Raw genomic sequence first — 25,381 nt, 5'->3', positions numbered from 1 at the left:
TTTCAAGTTTAAAACCCGAATTTTATTTCACATAAAAACACATATTTTCACAAAAAGATTATGTAAATACATATTTTCAGGAAATCTATTACAAACACATAAATCTTGGAGTTTTTTTACTTAAATAATTTTTTACAAGAACTTTTAAACATTTTAAAACTAAAGCAATTATGTCACTGAGAAGTACGTCATCTTTTTAAGAATTCTTGGTTGCTTCGTGTTTCTAAGCGCTATGTGGTGTATCCGTGATCCATTTTCGTAATTGTATCGCCACAAGTTCTGAGAACTGCTAGGCAGCATATCAGTGTTATTATTAGAGAATAAATTAACATGGACAAGGAGGAGAGATCTTGCAACACATAATTAGGAATGTTTATTGTTGCTGAAGATCATTTCAGTCCACGCTTTGTTTGTGAAACACAACATATAAGAGCTCGGGTATGAACATTATTTAATTTAAACAAATCTCTAGCCTCTCGCTAATGTCCATCAAGTGAGGCGATACGTCTTGTTGTGATTCAAAGTTATCGGGCTTCGTCAATCGATATCCTTCAACATATAATGAAAGATGGTTGTTTAAAAAGCGATTTGGCTTTCCTGTTAGCAAATCTAACCTTTTTGTGTGACAACATAAAAAACTCGAAACATCCGGAAACCTGTTGTCTGAAACATGGAGGTGCGTGCCGTGAAAATTAAACTAGACTCGCTACCAGGTTCAAAAGTTCAAGTACTAAGAGACAAATTCCAGAATGTGTATGGGAAAAACAGTGGATATAAAAAAATGTGTAAAGTTGCTCAAGTATTGGAGGGTGTACCTGTAGGTGAAATTGACGTTGTTTGTTTGTGACATTCCATTCTTTAAATATGCACGTCTGACGTCCTGTGATGTGGAAAGGTCGGCGATGACGGTCTTGCCAGGGTGGCTACTGTCAAAACCAGTTCCAGTGTCATCACACGTCCTATCAAGAAGTTGCGTGTGTTACCGAAACCTGACTAGTAGTGAGTGTGAAAACATAGTCAGAACATTTTATTAGAATTTCAACTTGATGTAACTCCTACACTCATTCCAGTAACTAATACTTTGCTTAAGGCCACTGCCTTTAGGTGTGGCGGTATGTTAGGTAAATTTCATCTCTAATTGTTATTTGTGTCAACTTTTCATTATTCATTATGTGTGACTTTTTTCCCTCGAAATTATTCAAATTAACTTTACAGGGAGTTATTCTTGAAAGCTTAATTTGCATAATACACGTCACTGTACGTAACAGAAAACCACAATTTAAAGTCACACAGAGTTAGTGTGCACTCAAATGTTGGTCGCTTGATGGTTGTCAGCCCACTTTGAGGTCTGTGGATATAGAGGGAAAAATTGTATCGGTGTCGGGTAGAGTTCCCGGGTAGCTCAGTGGGAGAGCGTTGGTACGTTTAACCAAAGGTCCCGGGTTCGATACCCGGCCCCGGAACAATTTTTCCCTCGAAATTATTGAATTTGTATGTTTATAATATTGGCAACATTCGTTAATAAACTTACGAGAAGATGGCTGACAACCAACTAAGTTTCATTTCAACCTATTTAGGCTACACGACCGTGAAACAACTTTACCAGAATTGCCTTACAAAGATTCATTAAAAATAAGCTTCAGTACATCAATACTTACGCTATACTTACTAGCTAAACATATCTGACTGTTACATTTAGAAGGTTTCTCGTCTGTGGGCAAGACTTCATAACTTATATAACTATCGACTAAGAGAATCACTCCAAATCAACATCGCTCTTGAAAGTCTCCTCGCCCCTATGCAGGCGTTGATGGCCTGTTAAGGTACCCTTACGAGTGAATCTTTTACCACAAACGCCACATATGAAGGGTTTCTGGCCTGTTTGCAGGCGTTCGTGAACTCTCACGGCACTAGAATCTGAGAAACACTTAAAACCAACATCACATTTAAAAGACTTCTCGCCTGCGTGCCGGCGCAGATGGCTATTTAGATTACTGGACATCGAGAAAATATTACCATAAACTTCACATTTAAAAAGTTTGATGGCTGTGTGCTGGCTGGTATTACAAATTCGAGTAACACTCACCACCAACATCACATTTGAAAAGTTTCTCGGCTGTGCTTACGTTCGTGCCTTTTTAGGTAACGCATCTGAGAGAAGCATTTCCCACAATCATCACATTTGAAAGGTTTCTCGGTTGTGTGGATACGTTCGTGACTTGTTAGGCCACTCGACCGAGAGAAGCTTTTACCACAAACATCACATTTGAAAGGTTTCTCTCCAGAGTGCGTGAGTTTATGGCCATGTAAGGAACCCAAACTAGAGTAAATCTTACCACAAACAAGACACTTGAAAAGATTCTCGCCAGTGTGCACAACTTCATGATTTTTCAGAGAACCGGAATGAGAGTAAGACTTATCACAAACATTACACTTGAAAGGTTTCTCGTCAGTGTGCGTGCGTTTATGAGATTTTAAGTAACACATCAAAGAGAAACACTTACCACAAACATCACATTTGAAAGGTTTCAAGCCATTGTGCTGAAGTATATGGGCACTCAGTGTAGAGTATTGAGCGTAACTCTTACCACAATCATCACATTTGAAAGGTTTCTCGGCAGTGTGAAAGCGTTTGTGAGTTTCTAATTGATTCGCCTGAGTGTAACATTTACCACAAACATCACATGTGAATAGTTTCCCGACTGCGGGCAGACATTCATGAACTTTTAGGTTAGCCGACTCAGGGAAGCACTTCCCACAAACATCACATTTGAAAGGCTTCTTGCGAATGTGCAGTCGTTTATGGTCTTTTAGGCTACACAACTCAGAAAAGCATCTGCCACAAACATCACATTTGAAAGGCTTCTCGCCAGTGTGCGTCCTTTTATGAGGTCTTAAGCTAAACGACGAACCGAAACACTTGCCACAAACATGACATTTGCAAGTTTTTTCGCCATTGTGCTTGCGTTTATGTTTTTTTAAGTAACACATCAAAGGGAAACACTTACCACAAACATCACATTTGAAAGGCTTCAAGCCACTATGGAGAACTGTATGGACTTTCAAGCTACCCAACTGCGAGAAACATTTACCACAAAGATCACATTTGAAAGGTGTCTTTCTTACCACAGGTTCTCCCAAGGTAATAGAATTCTTGACAATGTCACTTACAGTCCCATTCTCTTCAAGTGCAAGACTGTCCAAATCTGTTGATACATTTCTGTCATTCGTAGCTGCAAAACTGAAGCAAATATAGTATCAGCCTATAAAATAGTTGCAACAAAGACACATTCATTTTATTGAATACTAAAATAAAACAAATCTATTTTCATGAGGAGGTACATTATGATTAGAGATAGAAGCTTGTAATTAATTTATGAGTAATGTAGCAAGTATCAAAATGTTTCAACAATTCGGACTTCACCTGTACAATGATTTTTATAAGAATTACAAACTGTTAGTCAACTCTTTGCTACCGTTTACCTTTTATTTTTAATAAACCTCTCTGTCCAAAATCAACTGCCTTTGCCTAACTTTCTTCGAGACGAGCGAGGTATTTTATGTGATTGTTTCGAAATTCGGGATTGCAAATATGCCATATAACGTGGTATTGTTATGATATATAAGACTTTTGTAGTTGGTTAATTTTGTGACTTTAAAATAGGAAATCCTGAAGTGGAACATTACTGATTCCATTTCATAGTAGCGTAAACATGAGAAAATCTGTATTGGTATTATCTCTAACCTGATATTTGTTGTTTTGCGAACACTGAACTAATAACAATGCATTAAAAGTTCTGCAACAATGTAATTTACAATTGTAAAATAATATAGGCTTACTAAATATAACTTTTTCTCTCCACTTAATTATAAGAAAAATCCGATCCAGGTAGATCTGGGTTCGACGTGCAAGGAACCGCATCTGGAGGGCTGGGGTCGACGTGCAGGGAACTGCATTTGGAAGGCTTTGGTTCGACGTACAGTCAACTTGAGTGAGTGAACTTGAAGAACTAGCCAAGGTGAACGAACTGTGAAGGCTCGGGCTTGACACTCACCTTTCGATGAAAATCTCGTCCTCTGCCGTTACTTCCACCCATGACTCCTCATTCGGTTGGTGGAAGTCACTCTGCTCTTCCTAAAAATAGAGGAAACAAAAGAGAAAAATAGCACAATTTACATTAACAAAGGCGCATCAAATTTAGATGCCACAGAATTCCGTTTAAGACATATTAGCCCTACCAGAGTTTGGCTAAAAGAAGAGAAATCATGGGGCAGATTTTTCATGGGATAATTCTTTTCATTATAGAACAGCTTTTTCCACCATTTCTGAACATGGCACAATGAAGGTGGAATCCTGCGGAATATAACATAAAGCTGACGTTTCCAAGTAGGACGGGAATTTTGAGGGTTTTAGGAGGGAATGATTGCTACAAAATACAGATAAATCAGATAAATTGACATATGCATTGTTGTGTTAATCAAAATATTTTCAATTTAAGATTAAATATTTCTTAGTCAACATACCAGGCAATAAATGGTGAAAAGGCAAGATGCAAAAAAAAAAAAAAAAAAATGTAGAGGAGAGAAAGAATATGCATATAATTCACAAATTTAACTAACACGATTTAAGTATCTATCTTTAAAAATTATGATAGAAATGTAAAATTTAATGACAGAGAATTATTCCAATGCAATATTGTGTGATAATTATGCGTGTTTATTTTATAATTTGTTATTTAGGAAATTCGTAAACATACAATATCATCACATGTGTTGGAAAGTATTTAATGAGCGAAACATTTTCTTTCATAAACACAAATAAATCTTCAATTGTAATTACATTAAATTAATTGCTTACTTACTAAAAAATGGCTTTTAAGGAATCCGGAGGATCATTGCCGCCCTCACATAAGCCCACCATCAGTCCATATCCTGTCCAAGATTAATCCAGTCTCTATCATCATATCCCACCTCCCTCAAATCCATTTTAATATTATCCTCCCATGTACGTCTCGGCCTGCCCAAAGGTCTCTTTCCCTCCGGCCACCCAAATAACATTCTATATGCATTTCTGGATTCGCCCGTACGTGCTACTTGCCCTCAACATCTCAAACGTCTGGACTTAATGTTCCTATTCATGTCAGGTGAAGAATAAAATGCGTGCAGTTCTGCGATGTATAACTTTCTCCCTTCTCCTGCAACTTCATCCCTTTTAGGCACAAATATTTTTCTAAGAACCTTATTCTCAAACACCTTTAATTCTGTTCCTCTCTCAAAGTGAGAGTCCAAGATTGATAACCATACACAACAATCGGTAATAAAACTGTTTTATAAATTCAAACTTTCAGATTTTTTCACAGCAGACAAGATGACAAAAGATTCTCAACCGAATAATAACAGGCATTTCCAATATTTATTCTGCGTTTAATTTCCTTGTGAGTATCATTTATATTTGTTACTGTTTCTCCCAGGTATTTGAATTTTTCCACCTCTTCGAAGGATATATCTCCAATTTTTATATTTCCATTTCGTACAATATTCTGGTCACGAGACATAATCATATACTTTGTCTTTTCGGGATTTACGTCGAAACCGATCGCTTTACTTGATTCAAGTAAAATTTCCGTGTTCTCCCTCATCGTTTTTGGAATTTCTCCTAACATTTTCACGTCATCCGCATAGATAAGAAGCTGATGTAACCTGTTCAATTCTAAGCCCTCTCTGATATCCTAAACTTTTCCAATGACATATTCAAGAGCAAAGTTAAAAAGTAAAGGTGACAGTGCATCTCCTTGCTTTAGCCCGCAGTGAATTGGAAAAGCATCAGACAGAAGCTGTCCTATACGGACTCTGCTGTAAATTTCATTGAGACAAGTTTTAATTAATCGAACTAGTTTCTTGGGAATACCAAATTCAATAAGAATATATGAAACTTGTCTCTTAACCAAGTCATACGCATTTTTTAAAACTAGGAATAACTGATGTACTGTACCCTTGTACTCCCATTTTTCCTCCAATATCTGTGAGATACAAAAAAAGCTGATCAATAGTGGATCTATTACGCATAAAACCACACTGATGATCCTCGATAATTTGATCTACATACGGAGTTAATCTTCTCAAAAAATATTGGACAAAATTTTGTACGACATCAACAAATGTGATATTCTTGGAAAGTTACTGTTTTAATTAATTTAAATTCTAATTTTACTGATTTGGCTACCCTAGATGCATGTCAGTCATTCTCTTCTCTGCTGCTCGCACACCAACACTGTGTTTACAGAAGACTGACTTGAGGTGCATTCAGTATTCTGCCACATGCCAGCGGATCTTTAAAAAGTGCCATGGCAAAATTCTGGAAAATGGCTGTTATGGAATAACTAATTAACTACTGTATAATACCAGAAATTAGTCACGAATTTGTGGATTATTTAAGTGGTTTTTTTACGACACTGTCAACTGTAAAGGTTACGTACTGCCTGAGCAAAATAAAGATGATAATGCCAGTGAAATGAATCCAGGGTCCAGAGCCGAAAGTTAACCAGCATTTGTTCCTAATTGTTTCAAGGACAAACCCAGAAAAAACTTCAACCAGGTAACTTTTACATTACCAGGTATATAATGGTCTGATTCAGTCTTCTTTTAATAGTGCTTCTCTGCTCATAATACCAGCAGTTTACAAACACATTCTATTGATAATTAAATGTTGTGTATATGTGGATAACAATGATAATACTGACTAATTTATTGCAGTTTGGCTGCATAATTTCAACCAAGCAATATCTTGTAGTATGAAATTATACTAAAGCTCCAGTACACAAAGATTCCTTTGCTATGACCATAACGATCATTACACCGTAGATAAAAAATTCGTTCGACCATTTCGTGAACTCGGTGACTTGAAAACAGTAAATAAAATAAACAGTAGCTTCATGCATACCCTGCCTGCACACATATATCAGAAGATGTTGCCAAATTCAGAACATAATAAGGAATGCACTCAAAATAAGCTATATAATTTATCTTAAATTTATAAAATATATTTTCTCTACGGGTAAAATAATGTTCTACAAAAGATATATTGCAAATACATAAATACTTAAATTCAGACGCTAAATAACCTGAGATGTTGATACAACGTTGTAAAATAAGCTACTTAAAAAAAACAATAATGGATGAACAACAAATTATGGCAGGTGATAACGTTCGCACATACATCTAAAGCAAACTCAATTATTTGGAAATGGTGAAAGGTACAGTATCGAAAATTTTAGACAAAGACACAGAAAAGACAAAAAGAAGTCCCGTCCTTAAGAATAACATTTTTTCAAACGCACTGTTGAAATGTGTAACTTGGTAACCATTAAGAGTAAGTATAACAAGATATTTCGTTTTCATAATTAAAACATAAAACGAGATAATAGTTCAGAATTAGTTCTCTGTAACATGACACACATTTAATAGTAAATAGTGACAAGTGTTTTTGTCTCTATCATAGAGTGAAAGGCAGTGCAAGTACTCTTGAAAAGAGGCAGTGTCCGTTACAATCTAAATACAAGATAAACACTGGAAGAACACACAGTATATTTCTTCTGCTCTACTCACCTCTGGTTCTCGTTTGACGACAGGGAACGAAATTGGCACTGGATCTTCCTCAAATTTTATCTCTGATATGAGATCAGGGCTCTGGTTCACATATTCCTCCTTTATGCCAGTCACATGATGAGTCAAAAAATTCCGTTCCTGCAGTACAAAGAGAAGTGTCAAATGAGAAATTTATTACAGGGTGTTAGAAAACGAGTTCTAACGTTACAAGCTGCTCAACTGTGTGTCCCCCGTAGGGCCAGGATTCATGAGCAAATACAAATCTTTCATTCAAAAATATTTTTTAGACATGTCATGAAAGTCTGTGATAATACAAAAGGCTAATCCAGACAGTCATTATCTTCCTTCACATGTAGATGGATTTTACCTGGTTGAAGATAATTTATTTGATGGAATTCCTTGCTTGAAGAAATATGCAAATTCAGAGAAAATAGCTATATGGAATGAAGAAAATGGTACTCCTTACTCAAAATGAAGCAAAATTTTAAGCTTTTTTCTCTGAGAAAATGATTCCGTGAACTCCTGAAGGACATTACCTACATGTTTTCCTGGAATTAATGCTTCAATGTCTGCACTGGGATCAAACCCGCAACCTTGGGCATAGAAGGCCAGCGCTATACCAACTCGCCAACCAGGTCGACATCATGATGTGAAATTAACAAAATTCCATCTGTTAGAAATTAGCTGCAAAACTGGAATCCAGAAATTATCTGCCCAAAACAATTCACTTATCTGAGAAATATCAGTTTCTTCAGTAGTAGGTAAGTAGAATGAATATTTTCAGTGTGTATGCCTGAACTGAGTGAGTATTTTTATTCTTAAAAAGTGAAAAAACAATACAAATGAATGACTAACTCAAATGTTAGAGATATTAGTTCTTTTTTTTTTTTTCGTATGTCCCTGGAAATTGTGAAAAGATCTCGTAACCTCAATTTAAATCATACTGGGTCCTAGTACAATTTCAACTCTCGGAACACAATTCGCGGATAACATTTTGCATGGCGTACCTGTTCCTTATAGAATAAGTAACTATTGTAGGGCCACCTTTAGTAGCGGAGAAGTGGGGCTAGGGGAAGCTAACCTCGCGATATGCCGACCTGAGATAAAATTCTGTATCATCTGTTCAAAAACATTATCTCCCCATGGTCTGTGCTGATCTTTTATTAAATCTCTGCCTCTGTGCAACGTCACAGCTTGTTTCTAGAGGGTAGAGAAATAGCAAAATGTTGTAATGTCTTTTTAATATTATGCTAAAAAGCATGAGGCTTCTGTGGAAGATATTACAGGATCGAAGAGTCATTCGAGAACGACCGAACATTATTGATTGGCATTGCAGGAATATCACAAAAGTTAAATGCTTTAGCGCAGAGCAAAGACAAATTAAGATTTTATTAATTTGTCCTACAGAATAATATCTGTAATAATGACAATTAATATTAGAGGGGAAAAATTCGCTCCGGCGCACAGTGGTCTATTTCTCACTTTTACATTTGCTCTAAAACTCAACCTGCTCAAATTGTAAAACACTGACGTAGAAATATAGCCAGATAGTTGCGTAGCACTTCTAAGTACAGGGATATCATTTTATTTTTACTAACATTTTTAATATTAACCTGTCTATACCTTTAGAGAACCGGAAACACCGCTTGCTCCCCCCTCCAAGACTGGAGTTCGATGATACTGGCGTAAAACACAAATCACTCTACTAGGTATAGGATGGAAGAAAAGTAGTTCATCCATTTACGTAAACTAGGAAATATCGCGATTTTGAGTTTGATAATTTTCATTAGGTTTTCCTTTAATCAAAGTACAGTACTGTATTAAGAATAAGTGTTTTTACTCACGAAGTGAGTTATCCATACGAACTTATTCATTATGCAGTGTATATTATACTGTCTACAGCACATTAGCGTAAAATATAGAGAAAGAAGTTAAATTGAAAAATAATCATAATATGAGTATTTAAACACAATTTTGAAAATGGTGGCCGTTCATTTCGATACAGGCTTCAGTTCTTTTGTGCATATTATCGCACTATAGACTATTGCATCTAATTCCAATTCCCAGTTTCGTCGTTCGTACTAGTAACTCATGTTGAAATAATTCTGTACCTACTCTACGAACTGTAAATTCAATCTTCACTTCTGCCCGACCCGAAAATATAAAATTACTCAGACATGCTATCTACTGTCCGTCCAAGTGGTTATGCCGCAGGATTGTACAAAGGGAGGAAATCACGTGACAGTTAATTACTTAACGAGGCCCTTTTATTTAAGTTAAATTAAAGAGCTGTATAATATTACCTAAACTTCCAATTCCTAAGAGAAATTAATGTTTTCAGAAAAGAGCTAAGACAGCCCAGCTATTACAGAGGGGCGAGCAGAAGCAGGTGGGGGAGATCGGGATGCGACATAGGCAAACGGACAGTACCTGTGCGAAAATATGATTCAATATTGAAAGCTCTTTCGTCACTGGAAAACGCGAACATATTTCTGGAACCTACTATACTCAGTAACTCAGTACTGCTTACTATCTGCGGTCTTGGTTCTGTGTGGACTTGGAACTTCCTTAGTAGAAGGGGTGGGAGTGAAGTACATTAAAAAACTCAGGTACAATAAAAATTGAAGTAAAAATAAAATGATGTCCCTGTATTTTTTAATAGAATCAGCAGAGATAAAAGAGCAATAACAACACCGTTAAACGGAACAAAATACACACAGCCGTCAGTCGCTGATTGTCAGCGCTTTCTGTGGGTTTTTCGTTTTCTTATAGCAAGTGCTTACTGTAGTATATTGTGAATATTTGAGTGTCATCATGGCTGCTGGTCCTTCAGGTAAATTATGTACTATTTTTATCAACATCTCTTGATTCTATCACTATAATAGAATTCATTTTTGGATTAAGAGAGAAAATGCGTCCCAGCGAGTTTAGAACTAAATTCAACAGGATGGAAAAAAAAATAACCCCCTTTCTTTCGGGTTAAAAGTTGTTTAATATTCTTCATTACACCCATATCTATGTAATAAGACCCCTCTTAATGTGCGTGGGTCTGGGGAAGTTAACTATTTTTTATGTTTTACGTTGCCAGCCATGAGTCAGATAGTGACGCGAATGGACGTGTTTGAATTCCTTTTCAACGGAAGTCTTCTTTCTCGAGCAAATACTATTGCTGTAAAAAAGCAAATGGTGGACTTCATAACATCGAGAGTTCCTCAAACTAAGGAAGAGAAGATATGCAGTGAAATTTCCCTCTTTTCTAACAAATTGTTACGTCGCACAGTGGTCCAGAATCCATATTTAGGAGGACAAAAGTAGAAAAATGACATGTAAAGAAATGAAATACAACCCTTAAATTATTTTTCCTATATAACTGAGAAACACTGAATTGATAATCTTAATCAGCGGAGGTAGCTACAAAGCGAGATAAGAGACCGGTAACATGCCACATTTCGGCACCCAGCATTCTTACTCAGCAAGTGCCGCGAGTCTGCTGTTTTCTTTGTGCTGTAACTCTGTTGCAAGTGGTCGATTCCATTCATATTTGGTATCAACATGTCAAGTAGTTCTATAGGTATGTAATACTGTTTGTTTTTGTTACATTTAATGTTATTATAGCATGTCACATTAGCATGAATGGACACGGGACAAAATATAAATGTATCCATCGAGTGCAGACTTAACTAAGGTAGAGAAAAAAAAACACCCTTTGTTCCATCCCAAAATGATTTTTTTTTTTCATTTCCTCGAGTATTTAAATCTATTTTAAATGCAGTCTTAAGGTGCGCAGATTTGCGGAATTAATAAATTATGCGCACTCTTCTTTCCAGGTGCAGGATTGCAATTTTTCTCGATTACAGTTATTTAAACTGAATCTGTTTCCTATGTAAATTTAGGGAATTCAAGGTGGTAGCTTGTTAATTAAGTATCAAATAAGCTTCGTGAGTACCCAAAAAGTGCAACAGTACCTAAAATGATACATTTTTCCCATAATATAATTTATCGTTAGAGAGCAAGAGGATAAAGAACATGAGTTTTCTTGTTAATGAAATGAACATTGTCTTAGCAAACTATTTATTAAATTAGGTTCTCATCGTGATAGTAATGAAAATTTAGAGAAAAAGTACCCTTGGAAAAAGTCGTGGCCGCCCAAGAAAGCTTTCCCATTATATTCAAGTATGAGGTCGAAACAAAAAGAATCCAGAGAATTAGAGCTTGTATACAAAACAAGATTACTACCTGTAACTATGGTATAAAGTTTCATGAAAATCTGTTAGACAGAACAAAAGTTACTAATTTTGTCTAAATGCATCCCCCTATAAGTGGCAGTTCCTCTTATACCGACGTAATCAGAGTTTGTACACAAAACAAATGTACTACGTGTAACTACTGTGTAAAATTTAATAAATATATGTTAGATAGGAGAAAAGTTACTAATTTTGTCTAACTGCACCCCCTATAAGGGCTAGTTCCCCTTACACCAACGTAATGACAGCTTGTATACAAAACATATTTTCTACCTGTAACTACTGTGTATAATTTCATAAAAATATGTTAGATAAGGGAAAAGTTACTAATTTTGTCTAATTGCGCCCCCTATAAGGGGTAGTTCCCTTTAGAGCAACGTAATGAGAGCTTGTGTACAAAACATATATGCTATCCGTAACTACTGTGTAAAATTTCATAAAAATATGTTAGATAGGAGAAAAGTTACAAATTTTGTCTAATTTCGCCCCCTATAAGGGGTAGTTTTTCTTATACCAACGTAATCAGAGTTTGTATATAAAACATACATGCTACCTGTAACTACTGTGTAAAATTTCATAAAAATCTGTTAGCTAACTGAAAAGTTATTAGTTTGTCCCGCTAAACATGCATTCTAGACCACTGTGCGGCGAGGGGATCGACTTAACATAAAAAAACGTCAACATACCTATATGCCTAACTTGGAGTCAGACCACAAAGGGAAACATTGAAGGAGGAGAGTTCGATCCGGTGCTGTGGACTGAATTCGGCGTAGCTCAGTGGTCAGAGCGCTTGGTATGTAGAACCAAGGCCACGGCGCCGGAGCGAATTTTTCTCCTCAAATATTAAAGACAAAATCGCATACATGTAAGTTCGCATGTTTACTACATCTGGAGACCGACGAGGAAGATTTGGAATTTCTAATATAGAAGAGTTTGTGATGTCTCATGTCCTTCATAGGAATACGAAGGCTGATACTGTTTAAGAAAGATTGAGAATTAATCTCACCTTTAAGGACCTTACATAAGAATAAGTAATCGAGATCATGACGTCTGGCATACAGGCTTCGACATTTAAAGTGCTCGCATTTTCGATCATAGTTATACTCAGAGTTATTAGGCAGGAATCGGTAAGAATATAATGAAATAAATTTCCTTTGAATATTTTCCAGTTTTGCCGAATCAGAACTAGTAATAGAGTTCCAAACTACAGATGCATATTCGAGTTTCGATCTCACTAATGTATAGTATAGTATTAAAAGAGAGTCAGGTGTTGAAAAAGAATAAGTAATTGACGGAATTAATCCTAACATTCTTATTGCATGATTATAAATATAATAAATGTGGTTGTGAAAATATAATTTATTGTCAACTAATACACCGAAGTTTCTAATACAATCTTTTCTGTTAATTAATACATTTTTTAGATGACAGTTATATATTAGTGTAGAGGTTTTCCTTGAAAATGATATTACATAAGTTTTGGATTCATTAATCATCATCCCGTTATCAACTGACCAATTGGTAATTGAATTAATGTCATACTGTAGAAATTGACAGTCGGCAACACTATTGATTTTTCGAAAAATTTTAAGATCATCAGCCAATAATAGATAGTCAGAACTTATTCTTTTGCAAATGTCGTCAATGAAGATTAAAAATAGAAGAGGTCCTAAAGTTGAGCCCTGAGGCACACCTCAAATAATATTAAATGGATCAGAGAGAGAATTCGAAATTCGTACGCTAGACTGTCTATCGTGTAAATAATTTTCAAACCAGCTTACGTAGCTTACCGATAGTCCTATATTATCTAATTAAGACAAAAGAATAGAATGTGGTACTACATCAAACGCTTTACTGAAATCAAAATATATTGCATCAGTTTGGCCCTGGGATTCAACAACAACAATAATAATAATAATAATAATAATAATAATAATAATAATAATAATAATAATACAATAATATGCATTAATAACAATATCTTTAACGAACATCTAAAACGGAAAATACCCATAATATTTATCACTTTCATCACTGGATTCTCTGCGTATGTGTTCACTAAAACAAAATACCGAAAAGACAAAATGCAGAAGTACAGTAGAAATGAGACTACAACTTTCTGCCATAAAACCGATTTTGGACTTGAAAACAAATACATTCGTCCCACTGAACAGAATTATTGAGATACTAGCTTTCACTTGTCTGTTAACTATTAAATATTAATAAAATATTACAAGGATTCCGCAGTTACACTTTAGATTAAAAGGGGTTTCGCGGTGGAAAAAGTTTTTGAGAAACACTGCCATAGAGGATAGAGTTTACGGATGTGTACACGTGATAACCGTAATCGCGATTAGGTCCATAATCTCGAGTAGAGACTGTAATCTGCCACTGGTATTAGTGTTTAGTTACAGGAATTGATAAGAAGGACTTAATTTGTTTTGTGAGGGGATAGCCTATACATTCGCTTGTCCATGGCTGATCTTGCTCCATAGCTGACGAAAGAAATTCTGAAAAGGTCGAGGTGTTGAACGTAGGGTAGTAGGCACATGCGGTACCCAGGACCTCCCACTCTCTCCCTCTGCCTCTCGCCCCGCAAAGAAACAGCTCAGGAAATGAGGCATGGGCAGTAGTTCTAAAACAATTTCCCGACTCTTTTTTTGCCAGTGACATAATGTTACATATTGTCGCTACACCTACAAAATTGGCTATGTGTATTTAAACAGATTTTGCATTGAGAAAGAAAAATGCATTATCACTTTTAATTCCCTTGATTTTCAAAGCTACTTTCGGTATAATTTCATCATTTCTCATGTAAGGATTCAGAGCTCGGGTTTTCCTTTCCTACGAAAATAATGCTTCCATGTGTGCTGCGAGCATTACAGTGCAGCTGATATTATAGGCTACACAGGGTCTTGTGACGTCAGGAGGCAGAGAGATAACTCGCACAATGTCCCTTACACACACACAGGCATACAGCAAGATCTCCGTCGTAGTGTGTCATTGTCTGCGATTCAGTGCCTGTGTGTTAACAAAAATGCCGTTACAATTTTACAATATCGAGTAGGCAGATATGATTCATGTTTATGGCTTTTGTGACGGGAACGCTAATAATTCTGTGGACGAATATCGAAGAAAATTTCCAGATCACAGAATGTAATCACATGTTGATTTAGTTCGCACATTTCTGTCACTGAGGGATACTGGTTCAGTCCCCTGTGTTGCGAAGGCATATGAGAGTGTGGTTGCCCAAAATGAAGCAGAACGACGCCAACGCACGAGTACCAGGTAGGTAATAACGTGGTTTATTTAATTTTACTTAACTAATTTATTTATAATACACCCAGTACCATTGCTGTAAATAATTTAAATGCTTAAACCTTAATAATATCTACATTTATGTTTAACACTTAGGAGGGCGTAATTCAGTAAATTAAAAAATATATGACCAGAAATCACATCCTAGAGTACTGCATAACCTCCGTGAATCACCCTGTATATATGACATTTTACTGCCAATGTCAAAGACTGAAAGATGCTGCATTACTGTTGTAAAAAAGACAATGTCCGTTACAATAAAAATGCAAGATAAACACTGAAAGAAGAACACACAGTGCATTCTTTGTGCTGCACTCACCTCAGGTTCATGTTTCACTACAAGGAGCGATTTTGGCACCGGATCTTCCTCAGATGTGAGATCTTGGCTCTGGTCCTCATATTCCTCCTTTATACCAGTCACATGCTGATACGAAAAATTTCGTTCCTGCAGTAGAAGGAAGCGTCTTAAATGAGTAATTTATTACGGTGTTAGAAGACAACTTCTAACTTCACTGGTTGTTCTCTATGTGACCGTATGTCACAGCCTGATCACAACCCAAAGCATGTGTTTTACATTATGATGAATAAGGCCAGGAATCATATGCAAATGCATATTTTCATGCAAAAACATTTGTTATACATGTTATTAACGTCTGTGATGATGAATATGAGCTATTCCATCTCAAATCGACCGAAATACAGAGAAAATTGACCTTACAATTCCTAAATACAATAAAATCTTTTTTGTACGTAGAGAACTGTGATACAATGCTTTGTGCAAAGTTGAGACATCAGAACTTCACAGTGTTTAACTTAAAAATATTTAAATTTATCGTATTTTCATAAAATTAGCAACTATAAACTGTGGTAGCTTCGAAACTCTTTCACTCACTGATCAAAATCATGGCTTATCTTGATGCTGAGAAATTGAAGTTTATATTGATATACAAATAGATTTTCTTACTTTTTATGGAAATGGAGAAATTTAGATTTTTCCTCATTAAGACGCCTTTGCCACCGAAAAAATATTTTAAAAATATATAGTTAGATCCCGCATTGAAAGTAGAAATAAACACACATTTTTTTACTGATGGCACGTTGATAAGAAAGTACTGAAAATATCAAATAAAGAAAATAAATAGTACGCGCGTGAACTAACCAGCTGACTGTGAGGCGGGAGCTAGCCGAGGGAAGCAAGGCCAAGAGACAGACACGTGATGTTTCGTCTAGTAGCGGATAGCTGGACTAGCATTATCACAAGTTTTCATAAACACAGGAGTAAAATGACACCCAACGCTCGCTTATCTTCAGCTCTCGGCCACTGCGTGCGGTACTGCGCCGTTCAAGTCTAGGCGTCTCAAAATAATTTATTTAATACCCTCGAAACTTATTGCCGTACCATTAAACAAACAATGCCGAATCCCTCTTAATAATGCAAGGGTTTTCTCAATATTTTTTTACATTTTTACATATGGGCAAAAAGCCTAAAAGTAACTAAAATCAGATTATCTGTCTCTCTGTATACAATAAAAATAAGGATTACTTCTTATCATAACCTACTAAATGTCAGCTTCAAAATGAGCTCTCGTTCAATGTTCTGCAGTAAATGGTTCCAGAGTTCTGTGCGCTGAAAGAGGCTTGTTTATATAAAATAAGTTAAATTAGTCGCTCAATAGTACGAAAACCGTTTGATTTTCGATAGTATATTTTTTTTAATGCACTCTCCTCAGCACCTTGTATTAATAGGGAAGATATTAGAGTATTAAAAAATGCGAGGTTTTTTACTGATCGATTTCATATGGAAAGCTAACTGTGCATAGTTGTTTAATATTTCAGCCATTACTGCGTATAATATACTACTGTAAATTATATTTAGCATATCTTCTACATTGTGTTAGATTAGCAACAATATTTGCGTAGTTTAGTAAAAGAAGTAATAAGACTCTGGATTATTCCCTAATAAGCATATGGAAAATGTGGAAAAACCACGACTGCCCCCTTTTGTTCCACTGAACTACTGCACAAAAGGAAGCATTCCCAAACATGCCTGCCTACCTGACTATATCACTCCTGCCCTCCTTTCTGAGATGCCGCACTAGCAGCATATTGTTTCGTACCGGTAAGTACGCAAACATTATACCACTGAGTTACCACACATTTCGACAACAAGCCTTTGCCAATGTCCTTTTGACATGTATGAGGGGGGAACATTGTGGGACCTGCAAATTATTCAGTGTCATATTCCTATATTTGGAAGTTTCGTGAATTGTATCACTATCTAAATTAGAAACAGACACAACAGGGTTATGTTCGTTTTAAAGGCGTGGGAGGACAATCTGTAAGCGGAATCATAAAGACAGTATAATGCAAAATATTGGTAGACTGTACTACATTGCTGTTATGAAGACTCATCTAAGCTACTCTTATTTTCTTTCCATGAGTGTACATTAACAGTACGAGCAGTGATGTTATCCTTGTCAAAATAATCATTAAATGTTTTGAACATGTTAATTCCTCACACATTATACTTCTCGTATCTAATTGGTTGTCAGTGGGGGAAATGAACCCATCTCGATTTTTTTCCATTTGGAACTTGGTTTCATCTGTAAAGCCACGTTGCATCACATAACGCATATTACTATTAGCAGCAGAGTCTTCTTCAGTTACAAGCCGGACTATGATTTGGTTTGGCAACACTGAGTGGAGGGGGGAGATTCTAAAGTGATATTGATGTAATTGTGTTTGCTCATTGCTTTCGTTGCACGTAACGTGTATTTATTCAATATTACTTTATGCACAAAGGTAAGATCAAGATTCAGAGTAATGATGCAAATTATTACGAATTCGAAAATTGTGTTTTATTGCAATCAATTAGCTATACTTCAGACCACGGCGTAAGTAGGCTACTTACATACAAAGAATGGCTCTTAAAATAATTACAATAAAAAACATGTTTATAATGATAGTACAAAGGTAAATAAATAAATAATATATTCCTTGCACCGAAAAGAATAAAATAAAAAATGCAATAAAGACCTAAGTTCCTACGCTGTATTCTTAAGTCCCATTCAATTAACAAATTTGTGGCTAGCAAATTGACAATGTTTTGGGACTTTATGGTGTTTCACCTCTGACGTGAAAGGTCTAGGATATCATATACATTTTAATATCATGCGATTACCTGTCGTAATTTTCCATAAATATTTCAGATACCGGAATTCTTTTATTACAGGTCATCGCTTAATTTTCGTCAAGTTTGACAAACGACGACGTCAGGACACTGACGTAACGACATGGCCGACGTAAACCAACACGACGAATAAATAAAACTCACTGAGATATCACCTCAAAACTAACCCAATAACATTCTCACATAAGTTGACCTATTGTCACTGAGATATCACCTCAACTAACCCACTAGCCTTCTCACATACGAGGACCTCATGTCACTGAGATATCACCTCAACTAAATCACTAGCCTTCTCACATACGTCGACCACATGTCAGTGAGATATCACCTCAACTAACCCACTAGCCTTCTCACATACGAGGACCTCATGTCACTGAGATATCACCTCAACTAAATCACTAGCCTTCTCAAATACGTCGACCACATGTCACTGAGATATCACCTCAACTAACCCACTAATCTTCTCACATACGTCGACCACATGTCACTGAGATATCACCACAAATAACCCACTAGCCTTCTCACATACGTGGACCTCATGTCACTGAGATATCACCTGAACTAAATCACTAGCCTTCTCACATACGTCGAACTCATGTCACTGAGACATCACATCAAATAACCCACTAACCTTATCAAATAAGTTGACCTCATGACACTGAGATATCACCTCAACTAACCCACTAACCTTCTCAGATACGTCGACCTTATGTCACTGAGATATCACTTCAACTAACCCACTAACCTTCTCACATACGTTGACCTCATGTCACTGAGATATCACCTCAACTAACCCACTAACCTTCTCACATACGTTGACCTCATGACACTGAGATATCACCTCAACTAACCCACTAACCTTCTCACATACGTTGACCTCATGTCACTGAGATATCACCTCAACTAACCCACTAACCTTCTCACATACGTTGACCTCATGACACTGAGATATCACCTAAATTAACCCACTAACCTTCTCACATACGTTGACCTCATGACACTGAGATATCACCTCAACTAACCCACTAACCTTCTCACATACGTCGACCTCATGTCACTGAGATATCACCTCAACTAACCCACTAACCTTCTCACATACGTTGACCTCATGACACTGAGATATCACCTAAATTAACCCACTAACCTTCTCACATACGTTGACCTCATGACACTGAGATATCACCTCAACTAACCCACTAACCTTCTCACATACGTTGACCTCATGTCACTGAGATATCACCTCAACTAACCCACTAACCTTCTCACATACGTTGACCTCATGACACTGAGATATCACCTCAACTAACCCACTAACCTTCTCACATACGTTGACCTCATGTCACTGAGATATCACCTCAACTAACCCACTAACCTTCTCACATACGTTGACCTCATGACACTGAGATATCACCTCAACTAACCCACTAACCTTCTCACATACGTTGACCTCATGTCACTGAGATATCACCTCAACTAACCCACTAACCTTCTCACATACGTTGACCTCATGACACTGAGATATCACCTCAACTAATCCACCAACCGTCTCACATAAGTTGACCTCATGTCACTGAGATATCACCTCAACTAACCCGCTAACCTTCTCACATACGTCGACCTCATGTCACTGAGATATCACCTCAACTAAGCCACTAACCTTCTCACATACGTTGACCTCATGTCACTGAGGTATCACCTCAACTAACCCACTAACCTTCACACATAAGTTGACCTCATGTCACTGAGATATCACCTCAACTAACCCGCTAACCTTCTCACATACGTCGACCTCATGTCACTGAGATATCACCTCAACTAACCCACTAACCTTCTCACATACGTTGACCTCATGTCACTGAGGTATCACCTCAACTAACCCACTAACCTTCTCACATAAGTTGACCTCATGTCACTGAGATATCACCTCAACTAACCCACTAACCTTCTCAAATAAGTTGACCTCATGTCACTGAGATATCACCTCAACTAACCCACTAACCTTCTCAAATAAGTTGACCTCATGTCACTGAGATATCACCTCAACTAACCCACTAATCTTCTCACATACGTCGACCTCATCTCACTGAGATATCACCTAATCTAACCCACTAACCTTCTCACATACGTTGACCTCATGACACTGAGATATCACCTCAACTAACCCACTAACCTTCTCACATACGTTGACCTCATGTCACTGAGATATCACCTCAACTAACCCACTAACCTTCTCACATACGTTGACCTCATGTCACTGAGATATCACTTCAACTAACCCGCTAACCTTCTCACATACGTCGACCTCATGTCACTGAGATATCACCTCAACTAACCCACTAACCTTCTCACATACGTTGACCTCATGTCACTGAGGTATCACCTCAACTAACCCACTAACCTTCTCACATAAGTTGACCTCATGTCACTGAGATATCACCTCAACTAACCCACTAATCTTCTCACATACGTCGACCTCATCTCACTGAGATATCACCTAATCTAACCCACTAACCTTCTCACATACGTTGACCTCATGACACTGAGATATCACCTCAACTAACCCACTAACCTTCTCACATACGTTGACCTCATGTCACTGAGATATCACCTCAACTAACCCACTAACCTTCTCACATACGTTGACCTCATGACACTGAGATATCACCTCAACTAACCCACCAACCTTCTCACATAAGTTGACCTCATGTCACTGAGATATCACTTCAACTAACCCGCTAACCTTCTCACATACGTCGACCTCATGTCACTGAGATATCACCTCAACTAACCCACTAACCTTCTCACATACGTTGACCTCATGTCACTGAGGTATCACCTCAACTAACCCACTAACCTTCTCACATAAGTTGACCTCATGTCACTGAGATATCACCTCAACTAACCCACTAACCTTCTCAAATAAGTTGACCTCATGTCACTGAGATATCACCTCAACTAACCCACTAACCTTCTCAAATAAGTTGACCTCATGTCACTGAGATATCACCTCAACTAACCCACTAATCTTCTCACATACGTCGACCTCATCTCACTGAGATATCACCTAATCTAACCCACTAGCCTTCTCACATACCTCGGCAACATGTCACTGAGATATCACCTCAAATAACCCACTAACCTTCTCACATAAGTTGACCTCATGTCACTTAGATATCACCTCAACTATTCCAGCAACATTCTCACATAAGTTGACCTCATGTCACTTAGATATCACCTCAACTATTCCAGCAACATTCTCACATAAGTTGACCTCATGTCACTTAGATATCACCTCAACTATTCCAGCAACATTCTCACATAAGTTGACCTCATGTCACTTAGATATCACCTCAACTATTCCAGCAACATTCTCACATAAGTTGACCTCATGTCACTTAGATATCACCTCAACTATTCCAGCAACATTCTCACATAAGTTGACCTCATGTCACTTAGATATCACCTCAACTATTCCAGCAACATTCTCACATAAGTTGACCTCATGTCACTTAGATATCACCTCAACTATTCCAGCAACATTCTCACATAAGTTGACCTCATGTCACTTAGATATCACCTCAACTATTCCAGCAACATTCTCACATAAGTTGACCTCATGTCACTTAGGTATCACCTCAAATAACCCACTAACCTTCTCACGTAAGTTGACCTCATGTCACTGAGATATCACCTCAACTAACCCACTAACTTTCTCACATACGTCGACCACACGACATCACCCTATTCTCCAATCTAGCCAACATATATTCTCATAAACACACTACCGATATCCTATAGTCATATAGACCCAACAAACCCTGATAATCAACAGTGATTGTATGGATCTACAAATTCTATGTAGTTCTGATGTATAGCAGGCATTCCGAATCTTCAACAAAACAGCAACATTTATGGGATCATAAATCAGCTGTTTACAATGAACTTGAAAATCAATGGCGTAACTTTATTGATATAGCAGGCGAGACCCAACAATTTGGCTAGAATTCTGATACACACAAATCACAACTACGACTATAAAAATGTAGTTTATACAATATTTAATATTTGAAGAATAGTCAATAACTTTGTCATCATTAACCGTAAAGATTGCCAAAGACTGCAACCATTTTATTTTCATTTATTGGCTTGAAAATCCCTTATAAATTGAACGATTCAGAAATTACCGGAACCATCTCGCGCTAGTTTCAACTTGAAATGTAACTTTCAAGTTGCCTATATTTAAAGCTTTTCCTTTTTTGATTTTTGAAATTTTTTGTTTTGAATTTACTTTCGTAAGTTCGGAGTTTTCTTATTTTTTAATTTACTCCAAATTTTAATGTTTTCCGCTGACTTTTCTTTGTGTTTTCATTTCTGAGGCAAAACTCGGATATTTTTCTCGAAAGGACAGAAGCAATATTTACCAATAAACTGTAATCTGTATTTACTCTCAATATAAGCTACCTGAGATAAAGCATTCCCCTCTGCTGTATCAGCTTTATTATATCTTTCTATTGCCAGAGGGTCGATCTCATGTTCCATCTTGATCTCGTCCATCACGACTGAAAAAGTAAATAATAAGAACTTTAAATAGACATGCAATTTGGATATACTTACTAGTATGTGTAATAATCACACACACGCACGCATACACACACAAACAAACTTAAATGATGATGTTAGTGTTAAGAGTTTCATGGCTATCTTAGTAGTATCGCCATAATCTAGTATATACAGTCACGAAGCTCAATATGTAGGGAATATGCATCCATAGATAGTTGCTAACCACTAGGATCGCTACTATCGCCTCATCACAGACAATGCGAAATAGTACCGGCACAGTCTATTGTTCCTAGTGCCCTCACAACTCAAGCTTCGTGACTGTATATACTAGACTGTGGTAGCAGTATCCGATATGTAGTACGTCACGCATTACGTCATACTGTATCTTAAGAACATAGACATTTCTCTCCACCGCATAACACAAAATACCAAAATCCGCTACCATAGAAACCACGAAAATCATCGCAAAACACACAATTGTAAATAATAACCTCGACACGAAACCCTCTTAAACCCACACATACCCAAAACTTAATGTCTTCATTTTCCTGCAGTAAATCCAAACACCACTCGCTAAAACAACAATGTATCCCACTATTCTACTATCGATCTATTCGCACATACGAATATACACTCTTAATTAGCCCCTAATTTTCGATTAACACATACACCTAAAGGAACATTCGCTAATAAGTAATCACTGTCCTACAAAATAACTTAGCGTTATAAATCAATGTTACCCCAACTGCAGACGTGACGAAAATACCTGACGTCATCTCACTGAAATCGTACTCAAAAGGACTACTTTCATTATACGAATGTACGATATACGAGCCAAATATTGCTCCATTTCTGAACTATGAACAGACCTACATCACAAAGGAAAGATTGATTGAAGCCCGTTTCTGAAGAATAAATCATGCAACTTATGGTTATATACAAGATGTAAAAGGTATAAGTGCCATTATTTTAACTGAGATTATTTATGCCTTAAGGAAGAAAAAATGTCCTTACAATTTTTTTCTAATTGCAATATTTGATCAATTATTAAAATTTACACTAATAGACGTTTTGTAATGTTGGTGGATGGGGAGGAGGGAGTTAATATGTACACAGTAGAGCTCAAGCGGTACATACCGTTACAAAACAAATGCTCTGTTTTAATGCAGGATCGGACCATGATAATACTGTTGTTTACATAAAACGAGCAGCAAACACAAACTATCAATCTCATTAATAGAACATTATGGTAAATTTACATTTTATGTAACAGTATTGCTCCATTTTTTCTTTACGTTAAAAAAATAAACAATAATGGTTTTCGGCACAAAATCACACGAACTGTTTTTCTAATGCAAAATTTTAATCTCTCCCGCTTCCGTAAAGCAGCATCATTTTTAAACAAATTTCTCGTCTGATTTTCGAAATGGGTAAGAGACTCCTAGTTTCTAAAAGTCGTTGAGGAACTTCTACAAAAGTTCGCCGATTAGGTAACCTACTATGAGGAAAACGTTGACGGTACATCCTTCTTGCCTCACTTGAATTACGACTTTCTCCATAAATTAATAACATACGATATTCTAATCTGTAAATGACATTTGAAGTTGTTTACCGAATACCCTGTACTGAACAGCCATCCGCTCGGCAGTAGAGCTATGGACAGGGAGCTTGAACTCAGCTGACTCGTACTTACGTGTGTGCAGAGTACTGCCTGCTGAACACGTTATCACGGGATAAATTTCAGAACACGGATTCCTTCCTTTCCCTCTTACTTCAAAATTCCAATCTTGTTCACACAAAATAAATTACTGGCATTGAAAACTTCCCTTTCGTAAGCATGGTTACACGCATTCGACAAATGCAGACAAATTTTCTCTTTTTAGTAGTTTTAGATATAGGCTAATTGTCAGTGAGGAACCCGTATACTGAAATTTTCCCAATTTGTCTAACGATATAAGTAGTATAACGCAAATAAAATAAAGAAGAAATATTATTTTTTTTCTGGGAAAACTATCTCCCAAGTTTCGACCGTATGTTGCATGGACATTTTTTGATTCTGTAGACCGTCCCCGACGACTGTAAAAAGGACGGCATTTGTACCCCTTACACTCTGAAGAATGCAATGCAATAATATAAACATATACACTTACCTTTGTGGAAGAATATAATGAACTGCTGATAGTCCGTAGCATTAGCCACGTTCAAGCAATTGGGATGATAATGAAACTTTATTTCACAGCATCTTTCAGAATGATATGATCAAGGAAGCCACGATAGCAGTAATCCGTAAAAACAGTGTCGCCAACACCCACTCAGAAAAAAAAAAGTTGCCAGAAAACGCTAATAGGGAGAACCAGCCAATCCGACCATGCAAACAGTAAAATGTAACATAAACTCATCTAACAGAAATAGATATCATCCTTCTCGTCGTTTCATTCCTCCCTTCCGATGTCAATTCCCGTCT

At 36.8% G+C, this 25,381-nt stretch overlaps 1 protein-coding gene across 2 annotated transcripts; it reads right to left on the bottom strand.

Annotated features, from left to right (window-relative positions):
• On the bottom strand, positions 1–25,186 carry LOC138693434 (zinc finger protein ZFP2-like). Of its 2 annotated transcripts, none has more exons than XM_069817383.1 (6): positions 25,068–25,186; positions 22,819–22,916; positions 15,487–15,612; positions 7,606–7,743; positions 4,056–4,135; positions 1–3,241 (listed from the first exon to the last, which is right to left on the bottom strand). In XM_069817383.1, the coding sequence occupies exons 2-6, from the start codon at positions 22,909–22,911 to the stop codon at positions 2,095–2,097; spliced, it is 1,584 nt and encodes a 527-aa protein (XP_069673484.1). In that variant the 5' UTR covers positions 22,912–22,916; positions 25,068–25,186; the 3' UTR covers positions 1–2,094. The 2 variants fall into 2 exon arrangements, with proteins under 2 accessions (XP_069673484.1, XP_069673485.1); XM_069817384.1 differs by having other exon boundaries at positions 3,097–3,233.
• Positions 25,187–25,381: the final 195 nt, after the last annotated feature.

Source organism: Periplaneta americana, chromosome 17, assembly GCF_040183065.1.
Source record: "Periplaneta americana isolate PAMFEO1 chromosome 17, P.americana_PAMFEO1_priV1, whole genome shotgun sequence".
Taxonomy (NCBI): domain Eukaryota; kingdom Metazoa; phylum Arthropoda; class Insecta; order Blattodea; family Blattidae; genus Periplaneta; species Periplaneta americana.
The sequence above is the reverse complement of the archived record's forward strand: the minus strand, read 5'-3'. Positions and strand labels throughout refer to the sequence as shown.